At 51.2% G+C, this 14034-nt stretch overlaps 5 protein-coding genes and 2 non-coding genes across 7 annotated transcripts; 5 read left to right on the top strand and 2 right to left on the bottom strand.

Moving 5' to 3' along the window:
• Positions 1 to 845: 845 nt before the first annotated feature.
• On the top strand, positions 846 to 2984 carry BDZ83DRAFT_755510 (dimethylaniline monooxygenase; the record flags this gene model as incomplete). Its single annotated transcript, XM_060514625.1, has 5 exons — positions 846 to 1016; positions 1120 to 1614; positions 1673 to 1922; positions 1977 to 2366; positions 2425 to 2984. 5 exons carry the CDS (start codon positions 846 to 848, stop codon positions 2982 to 2984), a joined length of 1866 nt encoding a protein of 621 aa, XP_060361187.1.
• A 96-nt stretch (positions 2985 to 3080) lies between these two features.
• Positions 3081 to 4774, bottom strand: BDZ83DRAFT_678703 (uncharacterized protein). Its single transcript, XM_060511181.1, has 2 exons — positions 4484 to 4774; positions 3081 to 4423 (listed from the first exon to the last, which is right to left on the bottom strand). Exons 1-2 carry the CDS (start codon positions 4696 to 4698, stop codon positions 3268 to 3270), a joined length of 1371 nt encoding a protein of 456 aa, XP_060361188.1. The 5' UTR covers positions 4699 to 4774; the 3' UTR covers positions 3081 to 3267.
• Positions 4775 to 5786: 1012 nt separating this feature from the next.
• Positions 5787 to 5901, top strand: BDZ83DRAFT_t232. Its single transcript has one exon. It is a non-coding gene; the product is annotated as a tRNA-Ala (tRNA).
• A 700-nt stretch (positions 5902 to 6601) lies between these two features.
• Positions 6602 to 8735, top strand: BDZ83DRAFT_20166 (uncharacterized protein). Its single transcript, XM_060501657.1, has 3 exons — positions 6602 to 7071; positions 7131 to 8219; positions 8318 to 8735. The coding sequence occupies exons 1-3, from the start codon at positions 6668 to 6670 to the stop codon at positions 8337 to 8339; spliced, it is 1515 nt and encodes a 504-aa protein (XP_060361189.1). The 5' UTR covers positions 6602 to 6667; the 3' UTR covers positions 8340 to 8735.
• Positions 8736 to 8889: 154 nt separating this feature from the next.
• Positions 8890 to 8976, top strand: BDZ83DRAFT_t233. The gene has a single exon. It is a non-coding gene; the product is annotated as a tRNA-Glu (tRNA).
• Positions 8977 to 9260: 284 nt separating this feature from the next.
• Positions 9261 to 11162, bottom strand: BDZ83DRAFT_795352 (rhamnogalacturonase B; the record flags this gene model as incomplete). The annotated part of the gene is made up of 5 exons (XM_060515842.1): positions 9261 to 9521; positions 9597 to 10242; positions 10299 to 10483; positions 10534 to 10963; positions 11032 to 11162. The coding sequence occupies 5 exons, from the start codon at positions 11160 to 11162 to the stop codon at positions 9264 to 9266; spliced, it is 1650 nt and encodes a 549-aa protein (XP_060361190.1).
• Positions 11163 to 12330: 1168 nt separating this feature from the next.
• Positions 12331 to 12769, top strand: BDZ83DRAFT_755514 (dolichol-phosphate mannosyltransferase subunit 3; the record flags this gene model as incomplete). Its single annotated transcript, XM_060514626.1, has 3 exons — positions 12331 to 12378; positions 12460 to 12528; positions 12608 to 12769. The coding sequence occupies 3 exons, from the start codon at positions 12331 to 12333 to the stop codon at positions 12767 to 12769; spliced, it is 279 nt and encodes a 92-aa protein (XP_060361191.1).
• Between the last annotated feature and the right edge of the window lie 1265 nt (positions 12770 to 14034).

Consider the following 14034-nt stretch of genomic DNA (forward strand, 5'->3'; position numbering starts at 1 on the left):
GGAAAGACGACATCCTCGGCCAATCTAAGACAATGGAATCCAAAAACCGCACACCACACAAGAGCCGATCCCTCTCGCGGGGACCGCCCCGCTGGAGATATTGCCTACCCCGCTTAGGTCTCGAGGGTCTGATGACGAGAACAAGGAAAGACCTCGTTGTCGCATGGGACTAAGTGCCGCTACTGCACCCTTGGCAAGGTCTATCCACTACGACCGAACCTCACAATTGGGTTCACTAGCATGGAGGGTCGAGAGGATCCCTCCGACGGACTGGTTCGCCCATACGCACGTATGGAACCCGAACCATTAGCTCGGTGTTAGGTCCGGTCCTTTTCCTCTTCCTATTCCTGGCCTTGGAGTAGGGGTTCTCTCTCTATTACCGGTACTCCTGACGGGCTGTCGGGAAAACGAGAGACTTGGGAAGGCAAAGTAAGACGAGACCAGACGAGACTGGACTGGACCGACCCGAACCAGAAATCGACCGTTCCATGTTCGCTACCACACCTCCCTCCCCTTCGGTTCCCCCTCCACCCACCGAGGTTCGCCATCGTCCCTAGACTAAGGCGTACCACGTTGTCTGTGCGGACGATGCTAGTCCAAGGTGTGAGGTAAGCCATAAGACCCGACCATTTTCCCACATCGTCTCATGAGCGGACTTTTCTCCCACTCCCTCACCAAATTTCCCGCTATCCCTCGTGCCCTTACCTTCTCGCTTCCTGCTATTCCCTCGTGGCGGTGGAGGGTGGTGCCCCCTTCTTGAAAGACGTCCCTTCATGTTTCAAAACATCGGAGGACCCTGCAGATAGGGCACGTTGAAAGTTCACGGCCACGCACGCTAACCAACTATGCCTCTCAAAGTCGCTGTCATCGGTGCCGGACCCGCGGGTCTGGCGACAGCGAGATATCTGAAATGGGCGCACTTGTTCTTCGCGATTGAACCTATCCAGATCCGGGTCTTTGAGGCCGAGGATGATATCGGAGGCACGTTCAAGTATCGAGTGTACGAGGATGCTGAAGTAAGTTTGCCACTACTGAACTCAACCCACTGTCTATTCCTCAAACCATGCCTTCCCATCGGACAGATAGAAAGGTTTGTTGAAGCTGACAGCATGGCCATAGCTCGTCTCGTCTAAATACCTGACCGCCTTCTCCGATCATCGCCTTCCCCGAGATGCCGCTGATTATGTCACCCCGGCTGTCTATGTACAATACTTGAACGAATACTGTGAGCGGTTCGAGCTTCGACCTCACATCGAATGCTCATCTAAGGTCACTCGCACTGAAAGAGTAGATGGCGGAGGGCATATCGTCACCGTTACCCGCAAAGACGGCACAACTTTCGACTACAACTGTGATGCCGTTGCCGTCTGCTCCGGACTCAATCTAGAACCACGTTTTCCTGACATTCCGGGGTTGGAGAAAGTCCCCAAGGTCCTTCACTCATCGCAATTCAAGAGCCGAGACCAACTACGAGATGTCAAGAGCGATAAACCTACCGTCGTTATCGTCGGCACGGGAGAGACTGGTCAAGACCTCGGTCAACTCGCGGCGACAACGGAAACCGTTCAGCATGTTGTGATGTGCCACAGAGATGGATTCGTCGTTGCACCCAAGGTAGGAGCCTCCATGTATGGGAAACCTGTCTGTGCAAGTTAAAGTTGACTCGTCATAGACTGCACCGACACCAATCATGTTCGGGTTCTGGGGCAGAAATAGCAAAGTCAACGATAAACCCGTTGACTGTTCCATCGCTAGTCTCTTCGACACTGCATATGTTCCCCAGAAGTTGCAGTCGAGCCAACTGCTTTGGGACTTTTACAACCAACAGATCGACGTCACATTCTCGCTAATTGGTGGAACGCTTGAAGGCTGGGACCAACATGTCGGCGGCATGCGTCGGGAGAGGATGCACATCGATCACTGTATGCAGTCATCTGCACCAACATGTCCAGGAACCGGCTAACCAAAGATCGCAGTCTTCCCGGCCAAATCCACACGTGCTGTGCCGTACCTCTCCGCGCCTTGGCGGCCGCCTCTCTCGGCCATGGAGCGGATTCGCCGCTTCTTCTTCTACATCAAAGAGCTTGACGTCGACACCAAGGGTCGATACATTGACGTTGCTCCTTGGCCCGAATATGTTGACGACGATGGCGTATTGCACTTCCGCGATACCGGCAGACCAGAGTCGGAGAAGATGAAGCAGATGGTGGTCAAACCCGATGTTATCCTATTTGCAACTGGCTACACTCGCCGCTTCCCTTTCCTCGACAAGAGCTATGGCACGCCCGACACAGCCGATGTGCGAGCCATTTACCACAGCAATGATGTATCAGTAGGGTTCATTGGCTTTGTGCGGCCGAATCTAGGTGAGTCCTTCATCTCCGGACGTTTCTTTCGAGTGTTGCTTCTAACAAAGGTTCCCAGGTGCAATTCCCACCCTCGCCGAGATGCAAACCCAACACTGGATTCTTCAACTTCTCAGATCCAAGTACCCACACGTTCCTGGCTTAGCGATCCCGTCGAAAGGACTCACTTTGGACCCGAACGCCCTTCCGGGCTATGATATCGACTGGAAGCTCCATCCCAGATGTGGCAGAGACCCCTGGGCCGAGAAGCGAGGCGTCGACCACGAGAGCTATGTATACCAGCTGGCTCTTGACATGGGCTCAGCACCACGGTTCAGCTATATCTACTCCAAGGGCTTCAAGGCCTTGTACACCTGGGCCATGGGTAGCAACTTCAATGCAAAGTTCCGCCTTGTGGGCCCCTGGAAGAACGAGGAGGAGTCGCTGCGCATCATTCGTGGCGAGCTCTACGATATCGTCAAGCGGTCTGGCGGTATGCTATACATGATCGCCAACACCTTGATACCCTTTTTCTTGTTCGGCACGATGAGCTTGACCATTCATACGTGGGAGTGGACCAAGAGCTTGTTCCGCCCGTGGACGCGGAAGGGTGGCCAGATACGCCTCCCCGAGTGTTGATAACGACTTAACGATTATTTTCCTTAAAGTTTAGATTTTCGACTTCAAAAGACCAGCGACAAGAGAGAACTTTCATTTGAGACGAGATAACTCATAGTCTTAATTCAATATTTATTAGTACACAATGATAAAGAACATATGCGAAATTATTTGCCAGCTCATGCATGCATGCATGGCATGGCATCGAGTGACACCGGCAGTGCATTTATCGCTATGACCTGGACCTCCACAGATCCTACCTGAGTTCCACTAGCATATACAACACTCCAAGCCTCGGTCAGGTCTATCGCCTCAAGAGCCATCCATCGTATGACGTTGATGGGTATCGCGTTTCAGGTTGCTTCTCGGGTGGCGTTGAACTTGATGGAAGGTTCGCCAGCTTCTGGATAATCCTCCCATCCAGATTAGGATCAGGGCCTCTGTAGTTGTACACCGACGCGTTGAACTCGGGAATCAGACGGGGCCTGCAGGCGAAGAGCATCTTGTAAAGCTGGTTATCTTGCCACTTCCCAAAGGCTGTGGACAACGCCATGTCGAAATACTGTCCAAAGGGGGCAAATTGAAGCATGTGGTTGTAGACGTCGCCATCGCCAGTATTCTTCCCTTCTAGAATGCTATTCTTGAGCCCATCTAGCTCACGGTACAGCGTATTCTTCGGTATCACAAGCCCCGAAGGGTCATGTGCGTCGATGCACTCCAGCATCCATTTGAAGACGAGATCGCTCAAGACCTCATTCGGTTTGATTGTCTTGCTAGACCAAGCCCACGCTGGAAGAACACTCTCGAGTCGCTGCGGTAGCACCCCTCTCACAATCTTGAAGCTCTGTCGGCAGATATCGTAGTGCGTGCCCGGAAACCAACGCTCCGTAATGCCGTACGACGGTCCATACTCTGTGTCGCGAGAAATCAGACACGGCTGGTAAGCGTACAGGCGATCGTGTAGCGAGACGGCGTGGTAGACCTCGGAGACAACGCTGGAGATGTGCTGGTCGTGGAACTTGGGCCAGTCAACGCCGACTGCGCCCGCGAACTCTGGGATGCCGCGTTCGCCAACTGCGTCGAAAATTCCCATGAAGCGAATCGGCGGTTCGATGACATCCCCGTCTCCGATCAAAGCCCAGCTGTGCTTTCTTCTAAAGATCCGTGATTGCTCTGACTTTGGTCGGTTGGCTTCTGACGGACATCGATAGATGCGATAGACCTCCCGGCACAGTTGGTGTGTCTTATCAACGTCAACGTTCCCGTTCAGGCCGTAGACTGGCTTCACTATCCCGCAGTTATTGATCATGCCCGCTACGAAGCGGATGATAAAGGCTCCTTTCGAACCACCAAACATCCATATTTCGGTTTCCTGTGGGGTGTAGCCGTGAACTAGGTACTCGTAGGTGTCTATGCATTGCTGCTCGATGTCTTCAATGTTGAGGCCGTGGATTACATGACTTGAAGGTCTCGGTTAGCGATATCTTCTTCGAGAAGATAGTAAAGGAAGGGCCTTGTACTCCATGAATGTGCTGCCTACGGCCACGCTATTGACATAATGGGCTTTCCCTGTGGGGTGAAGGTGTGCAAAGTCATCGTCTCTGGGTAGTCCGGATTCTCCCCACACCAAATTCGCCAGACGGTGTACGTTGGACTCTGAGTTTGCGTCTCGGCCAGTCCATACTCCATCTGATAGGACTATCAGAGGATTCTTCGCCGGGCCTCGGTATGACATGTTGTGGTTCCGCGACAGCTCGATTCTGTCGAAGGAAGCTGTGCTAAAGTTCTTGTGTATGTGTGAATGCAGATTGACGGAGGTTGGCAAACTCACAAAAAGGCCGCCTCGGATGATTATGTTACATGCGGCCTCAAGTTTGTGGAATGCGTGCTTCTATTTGGACCTTAGGCAATATCATAACAGTTGGATTGTTGGTATTTCGCATTCCTGGAATGTGGAAATGGCCCCCAAACCTCGTTAGACCGCCACGTGGGGAGCTGGAGCGAATTGTTGGGTGAAGGCATCAATAAGAAAACGTGATTTTTGTCAATACTACATGTACTGGTGACAGTTCTGGCTGAGGTGTAAAGTTATGCCTTACGACTGCCCGATTGCCACTTGATGTTGACAACTTCTGCTGTTACCAAAGGTTACACTCAAACAAGAAACACAGTCTGAGCCCCCGACCAACCAGTCTCCAGACCTTCCACGACATAGCCCACGTCAATTCGCGCCACTGCCGATTTCCACGAACAGCACTTGAGAAATCTCCGATAATCCTTTACTCACTACCACGATTTCTGTTCCAATGTTCTCAATTCGTGGAATCAGTCAGATGCCAGCAAACCGGAAACTTCAGGCCCAGGCCAGATGGAAATCCTCAGGGGTCTTTCGGGCTAGGTAATTGAGCAGGTCTCAGTTTCCGTGCTCTGGAATGTCGATCACTTGATCGCAATTTGACAATGGCACTTTCCAGATTTAGCCGAAGATCTCCTCATCTCCCGGGAATAATACGAATGAATATGCGGCAACGGTTTGCTCCGGTGATATGCACAAGTTCCATCTGCATTAAGATCCACTTCCCAACCCAATATGTCGCAGGCTTAGATTCCTCGTCTCCTATGTTTTCGTTCCCAACCTTCACGCCAGCTCCGAGGAATCGCAATTTGTCCATGCGCCATGTCGCTTACCAATAGGCCTAAGAGTTAAGCGTGGATTCCGTGAGCACTTGACCGGCTGGGTAGACTGTGCGACTTCACGAAGACCCAGTCCGATCCGTTTGCGGATCTTAGTGGATGCTGCAGGCTTCCCAGCCACCAGTTATAGGGCGCTTGGTCTAGGGGTATGACTTTCGCTTCGCATCTCACTTCAATCTTGCTGAGGATCTGAATAATTGCGCTTGCTTGTGAAAGGTCGTGGGTTCAATTCCCACAGTGTCCAAAGCTTTTGCTGATCTCAGACTGTTGATGGCAATTATCCATGTTTTTGACCTATGGAGGGAAAAAATAAGTACTCACTCACCGTGAGACGTGACTTGGCCTCGCTTGACATGTCTGATTCGAGACAGTGCAGTTGGATTTCTTTTGTCTAAGAGACATCCTTAACTTTCACGAGTCGTTGGAGTCGTTACAAACTCAAGTCCTGGGTGTATATATAGTAAGTCTTCAGAGTTGCTGATCGTGTGGCAATGCTCGTTCGCTTGGTGTTCAGCACTTTGTCGGTCATAAGCAAGGTCCTATCTACGCTGCACTTCATTTAGACCGAGTGAAATCTATCAAAAAGAATCTGTACCACCTACCATATTGTAACATTGAAGTTTTGTGCTTGGGGAATAGCATTGCGTGCTCTTGGCCAGGCTGTATCATGACGACATCTGACATTCAGACTCGCATCGCTGTTTAAGTGTGCGTTCGTTGTACATGGGTTTGGGCTGTTCGGGGTCTAGCCAATTGTTGCCTGCAGACAGAGGCCGCCTATCACTCGTCTTAGCTCTGCCTCAACCTGCATGTCAGCATGACTTTCTACAGTTGCTACGTTACCGTTCGCCTACAGGTGTATGCTAGGAGTTGTGGCTGAGCAAATAGTGTTGGCGAGGCGCAGCGTGAGGCACACCTACGTGATATGTCGCGGAGACGCCTTCAGTTCTTCTTCTCACAATCTGTTTCGCGAACACTCTCTGTCCTCTCATCTTCAGATTCAGTGAGCAATGGCCGATCCACTTTCGATCACGACTGCTTGTATCACATTAATTGGCGCAATTGGGAAAACGGCACAGGCTGTAACTAACTTCGTTCGAACATGTCGCGATGCGCGAGAAGATCTCGCCGCCGTCAGCAGAGAGCTTTCCGACCTGCGCATCGTGCTCGAGCTTCTCATCGACGATGCCGCCACCAAGGCCTCCTTGCCCGCTGCCTTCGAAGAACACGTATTGGCCCTTGTTGGGAATTGTTTGGGTGTGACAACGGAGATCGCAGGAGAACTCGAGAATAATGATGGCCGAACTGGGCCAGCGCGGTGGGCGATTGGAGGCAAGGCGACCGTCAATCAGCTGAAAACGATGCTCGAGACGCACAAGGGCTCGTTGAACTTGGCTCTCGAGTTAGCGAACCTGTGAGCAATTTCACCGCAACTTTCATGTTATTATTGAGATCGGTGTTGACCATCCGCAGTGTATCTTCTAAAGCGATCAAGGATGATACCGTCGTCATTCGCAACGATGCGGGTCTGATCAAAGAAGACACAACAAACCTCTTGCGACAAGTTTCCGATGTCACTCTTCAAATAGCGAGGATTCGCAAAGCTGTGGGAGCCAATCGGCAGATCAATGTAGCCAACAGCGATACCATTGACCTCTGGTTGGAATCCCTCACATCCTACGCAGAAAGCGTTTGTGGCGATTTGCTACAAGATTTGCCGCCAAATGCCCATGATCTGATGCTGCTTCCAGAGACTGAATCAGTAGGCGGTGGAATCGTCATGCACAACAACACCATTGGAGACATCGGGCCGATGAAAGTTACCAGGATACACCAACTCACGTACAGCAACAGTATACACTACATCAGATCGAAGGGGCATCATGTCGTCGGCATGGATGGAGTTTCCAACGTAGTTATATGGGATGCAAGGACCGGAAAGCAGTTGGGCACTCTCGATACCAAAAAATCCCATTCGTGGGATATTTACAAAATCAAAACAGCGTCCATCTGCGGCCATGATTCGGAATACGTCATACTTCATCAGCACAAAGTAGGCGCCTCTCTGTGGGACTGGAAAAGGAGTAAGCGAGTTCTGGACGTATACCTGCCTTACCAGGACTGGATCACGCTCCACCCAGTGCATCTTGACCGGAAAAGACTTGTCATGTTCTGGCATGACAAACACTCTATGTGGAAGTCAGAAAAGCCGAAGTGGAAGCACGAAAAGCTGGCCGAGATTCCTGGGCCAGCAGAAATCAGCCGGATTGGAATATGGGGTAACGTCGCCGTCGCGCTGCTGAAGGACGGCAACGCAATCTGCTTGGAGACATTGACGGGCTCCGTCAAGGCCAAGAATTCGATCCTTCGACTCGGACAAGAGGATAAGTGCGACAACTTGGCGATTGGCCTCATCCTTATTCGGCAACCAGATAATGGACATCGTGTATTATTCTGGATCCCAGACGTGCCCAATGGGTCTGTCATGGTCATTGCTTGGGACATCGAGAAAGATAGGGTCACTCACTCTGAATATGGTGGTTACGTGAAACAAGAACATGAGCAAGAGAAACCCAAAGATTTCTGGCCCACGGCGTTTTTCGATCGCGGTGCTTTAATGACACATGGAGAAGGTATTGACTTTTTCAACTTCGCCACAGGAAGCAGACGGAGATATCATAACCCCTTCCCGCACAAGAAAGAACTGGAGGTAGTCAAGGAGGTGTGGTATGGTTTATTCGGTCGCAAGCACCTGAAGGTTCCTATTAATTTGGGACGGCAAGCCACCGTCAGTCACTTCGAAGGAAAGTACAAAGTTGCCGTCAGAGCTCCAGGAGGAGGTGTAGAGGTGTGGGAATGGGAACTGGATGAGGGATTCCTTGAACAACAGCCGGGCCAGACGAGTACGATAACGAGGTCGATTGGCAGTTCGACATTGACGGCTGGTTCATGATCTTTGGTGGACTTGTAGATGCAACTTCAGAGTCTTAACAATTTCCGTACATCAAGTAGGCAAGAGGAAGCATTATCACGTATTGATGTGCCAAGGCAGGGAAATATAACGCCTTGTCGACCGCGATAATCCCAAGTGAGCTACAAAGAATAGTGAAATGAAGTACAAGATAGTCGCATGGGACGCCGACCAAGCTACGAAGCTGGAATGGCAGGAAAGACTCCGTATCATGGGTGGAGTCTATCAGGGCTACTGGTGGTAGTGAGCTCCATTGTCACATCCGATATGGTGTAGTGGCCAACATGATGCCCTCTCATCTCTTTGAGAGGTTAGGCATAGCCCCGAGTTCGATTCTCGGTTTCGGAAGTTGTAGGTCCATCCTTTTTGCTGGCCATGATCGCATGGAAGTTTTTGAGGTTTCAACATATGTTTGATGCATCTACAGGTGAATAATACAATCAACTACCTTAGTCATGACTTTTAGGTCGCACCTCGGTTATGTAACGTCTGTTTTTGGTGGGTTTTCCTTTTTTTTGTGCTGTTCGGGTCTTCTTTTTCTTCTTCTTTGCTTTGTTATCAAGTCCAAAGATCACGACTCAACTGACGTTGAGAACACCTGATCAGTTCAATTGACAGGGCGTAACCACCAACCTTTATCTGTAATACTGAAAACGCCGCTGGTATCTAGAACTTGATGACGAGGTGCTGTTCTTGGCCCCCCCTTTACCCTGCAACTCAACAGCATCGATGATGTAGTTGGCGCTCAGAAAGTCGGCATCTCCTTTCCCAATCACCCCAATCACAAGTGTGTTTTGTCCCGTCTTGAGCTCACTCGTCGGCACTTCCCAAGTGTAAACGTCGCCGAACCCGCGATAGGCACCACGAGTCACGCCGCGAGAGTCGATGAGTGTCTGTTAGAGTTGCGTTAGAATCTGAGCATGGCCAAAAGGCATCCGCACGCGATGACTTTGATGATTATAACTTACCGGGGCGCCTGGATCGCTTCCTTCCCACTCATTGATCTTCACACTAGGTCTGCCGCCTTTGAATGAAAGCGTCGTTCCGATACGTAGAACGACGCCTTCCAATTGATCGGCGGCCAGGTCGAAGTTGACGGTGGCATTGCCTCCAATATTGGAGAACAAGGCCATGGGAAAGTCTTTGCTTTGGGATGGGCCGACAGTGAACTCGCCTCCCCAACTCGCCATGCGAGCATCCGAGGGGTGCATTCTTTGAATCTTATCGCCGTTCTTCAATTCAAAGGGTTGCCCATCGAACTCGCCGATGCGCCAAATGACTGATGGCTCGGACTCGGTCGCCACAATATCCTGCGTGGCTCTTCCGCCCGCCGTAATCGTCACGCTAGCATTGGCGACAGGAAACTCGTTCCGGTATAGCTTCATCGTGTATGTCCCGGGCTTCATCAGCGGAGAGGTAAACTGTCCCGCAGCGGCTTTTGTCCAGTACTGCGCGTTCTGGTTGAACCAGTGTACTACAGCTTCGGAATTGCCCTTCATTCCTGTAGCAAGGCCTGAGACGCTTCCACGCCCACTATCAGGGACGTAGCCATCTATGTTCAACGAGTCGAAAAAGCTCATGTCAATGTCCGCTGGCGGCGGCTGGGTGTTACCTCTGCTTGCGTCGTCAATAATTAACGACTCTGGTACCAAGAAGACGGAGACCCTTACGTGAAGCGCATTGCATAGGGACCAAGGAGCCCGAATCGCCAGGGCTCGGTCCTGACATGGCCGCTGTTCATGTACCAGTAGAGCTCCTGGTCGCCAGTGCTTTGCGAATTGATGTCCCTCATGAAAGGGCCGCCGGCAGAGTGCTCGTAGGCATTACCAGGCATGATCATCCACACCCCGACGTTCTACAATTGTTAGCTCCGTTTGGCCCGTGGCTGTTCTCTTCATGACTTACACTGCCGGTCACGCCGTGGACCTGATCGTCAATGAAGCGGTCAGATGTGTACATCTTGCATCTGGTGGTGCCATCCGGACACTTGAACGTATCCTTGCCTTCAAATGCTACGCATCCATCGAGATCGGCAACGTCGCCATGCACTCCAGTCGGCACCTCTTTGCGCTGGAGCCGGGCAAGCCAGCGCAACTCACCAGGAGCGATCTCGCCCGTGATATGAGTCGCCATGTAGATAGTCGGATCGCCTGGCTTCGCTACATAATAGTGTGTTAACGGCTGCTCGCCGGCCTTTACGATGACCCTGACATGCCCGCTTATAATGTCGGCTGTGACCGTTGAGGTTTCCAGACCGGAGTTGATCTGTGACATCTTGCTTGTGCCTTGAAACTGAACACCGTTGTAGAGCAGACTAGTGATGTCGCCATTGGTGCTTGGATTTCCTGTCAGCTTCCCTAGTCCCGTTTATGGTGAAGGCTGATTATGTTTCATCTCTCATACCGGTTAACTTCGAATACTAGTCCACCGTTGGTGTCGATCGTGTATGTGCTGTCTGATGTCGTCAGGCCAAAGTCGCCAAGTGCCGCGCCAAAGAGCCCGGAAGCGCAAGCAAGAAAACTGATGATATACATGTTGACGTCGGCTGCATTTGGGAACTGGCAGAAAAGGATCTCAAAGATCCAGTCATGCTCTTCGAGCGCGTCGATGTTGTCTATTAAGCTTCTGACCTCAGGAACCCCTCAGCAAACTCCAGTCATGATCAAGCGGTCTGCCACGCACTTCATCCCCACCATCTTCGATCACCAAGGTTCGGACGGCCGGGCAGACTTGTCATTGAGTCTCCTTCCAGTTCGTTGTAAATTACCCTAAAAGCTTATTCCAAAGAACCGAGGAAAAGAGTTACAGAGGTTTCGTGTTGCTGCACTGACCAGTTCCCCTCATCATCATCGTCCCCTAGTCTGATGACAAGCCCATCCCGACAGCGAGTAGCAGGTGGTCTGTGATGCGATTGGTGCGAGTTCTCGGTTCCTGAGCACGTTATCCTATGTCAATGCATTCGCGACGGCAATTGAGAGTCAAGCATTCGGCAACGCGGCAAACTTGAGTTTACCTCAGTTTGAGTCTAACGAAGCATACTGCGTTCGTATTTATCACGAGTGAACTACTTTACTCGAAACATATTGAACTGCCTTGATAGGCATCGGACTTTGCTTTCAGTAGGCTATGCTTGAAGCCTGAAGCATGGGGAAGCCTCATGATAAGACCTATTCCCGTGGTAGGTACCGTCATTCATATGGTTGCTCAGACTTGATTGGGCTGGGTTTCTTGACGGGCTATCCTGTGCCGAAAAGACTCTTGTTAGGGGCTTACTTTCATAGAGAGTCATCTTTCTCAACTATATTCCACAAGCTCGTGAGAGAGGCATGAATCATTCAAGTGAATTGTCATTTTCATGGAATTGCTCAGCAATGAGTGAAGGGAAGGATCCGGAGAGATCGCGCCTGCCACCGTCGCGGGTGGGTCAATCGCGTAAAGTGCGGTTATGCAGGGATACGTACCGACTCCCACAGGGTGACAGGGCCTCAGCTGTGCTTAGTCATTCAGAGCTCCACCAAGATTTCAGGACAGCTTCACGACTCCTTTTCCACCTGTCAGTGCTTCCAAGGGCACAAGAATCGTCACCTCTTCGCCAGCTTTCCAGTCACTCCTTTCAGCCACGATTGCTTCTGCGCAAAGGCAACAGCCTTGATCACATCTCATACCATCAATCATATTCGGCTTTCTACACCACCTGCAAACATGACCCGCGCTCAGCAGACCATCTCTCTTGCGCTCCTCGTGAGCTCGGTACGACCCACCCCTCCCTTGTGTCCAGAGCCATCCCACCTCGCTATGAAGCATCTGCTAATTGTCAATCTGCTTTTGTAGCTCTACCTCGCTCTCTTCCTCCAGCTCATCCCGATTCCCGCCAAGATCCAGAACGATGTTGTCCCTGTTGTACGTAACCGCGATCGCACTCTCGAAGCAACCGCTGCGACCCGACCCAACCTTGCTAACCTGTACTCTGTGCGCACAGCTGCCCTTCTGGGCCTTGATCTCCTTCGGCTCCTACCTCCTCGCCAAGCTCGGATACAATGTCATGACCTTCAACGATGTGCCCGAGGCGCACAAGGAGCTTATGGCCGAGATTGAGGAGGCCGTCGTCGACTTGCGGAAGCTTGGTGTCGATGTGGACTAAGGAAATGATGACGTCTCAAGAGACCCACGACTCGATGCGAAAGCCGACTAGACAACATTGTAGGATATTTGGGGGATGTAGCCTGAGATTTCTCAATGAAAACGGTGTGTCGACGTCAGCATTATTTCGTTCACGACGACCCCACCCTTCGCACCCAGACTTTCACAACACGAATATCCCTGCCACGTATGCGATTTGAGGAGGCGATTTAGCAAGCCAGTAAAGCTCGGTACAGATACGGGATATCATGAGGCTCAAAGAGCTGTGTAGGGTCTACACTATTGTCAATGTCAAGTTTCCATGATTGTAGACTGGGACAAGTAGCAGCTACCAGTGTCTGGGGGACACTTGATTATCGTATTCCTGTATCCTATCAATCGGCTTTCAAAGGCGCAGGATAAGTTGATGTTGAACCTGAAGTTCCAATTCAATGAACACCGCGGCGCCGCGACGTAACCGTCAATGCAGCAAGCCAGTCAGTGTGATGAGCTTTACACCAACGATGGAAATGGCTGATCTGGTGCCGCTCTCGACCCAAGTGGAAGTAGAATCGCTCCATCACGCATGCAGGGCGACAAGCCGGTGATTCTCGCAGGATCCATCTTTCGATGCTATTGAAAAACTCAAGACAGGTTGTTATCTAAGACCACCTTTCTCATCATTGATCTCACCAAAATGCCTGTCCCTTGGTGCAAGAAGCGCCCATGCGCACATGCTGTCTGACGGCGGTATCTCTCTGGGCGAACGTGCGTGCTGTGTTTGTCTCTGCTCCGGCCTTACCATCCGCATCTATCAGCTATACACGAGGCAACTCATCGAACCAAGATGCTCACCAGGTAATGGGGCATGAACTAGGACTCTTCAAGCTGGAGGATGTCCTTCTGGGTTTATTCACTGTAATGCTATAATCATATACCATTGAACGATACAATCCAGCATGCAGGCCAACTTGAGCTTCTGTTCGGCGTATCGACTGAGTGCTGACATGGTGAGGTTGCCCTGGATGAGAGCAAGCTCGAGAGCTCAGAGTTCACTTCTCATTCATAAACCTAGATAGGCACTCCACTCGTCTGGATGACCTGATTTGTACCTAGATGAGTCTCAGGCGCGTTCAAGCCGTTCAGCTGCTCATTATCGCTCTACAGTCTACTCCATACGCTCACAAATACATCTTCGTCAATTGTTGTCAAATGCTTTGATCCCTGCGGGGTTTGGAGGGGTAGCATGACGCAAATCGACCCCTGAGAGCAATGTCGGGCCAAAAC

Source organism: Colletotrichum acutatum (assembly GCF_030867785.1).
Source record: "Colletotrichum acutatum strain CBS 112980 chromosome Unknown BDZ83scaffold_102, whole genome shotgun sequence".
Classification (NCBI taxonomy): Eukaryota; Fungi; Ascomycota; class Sordariomycetes; order Glomerellales; family Glomerellaceae; genus Colletotrichum; species Colletotrichum acutatum.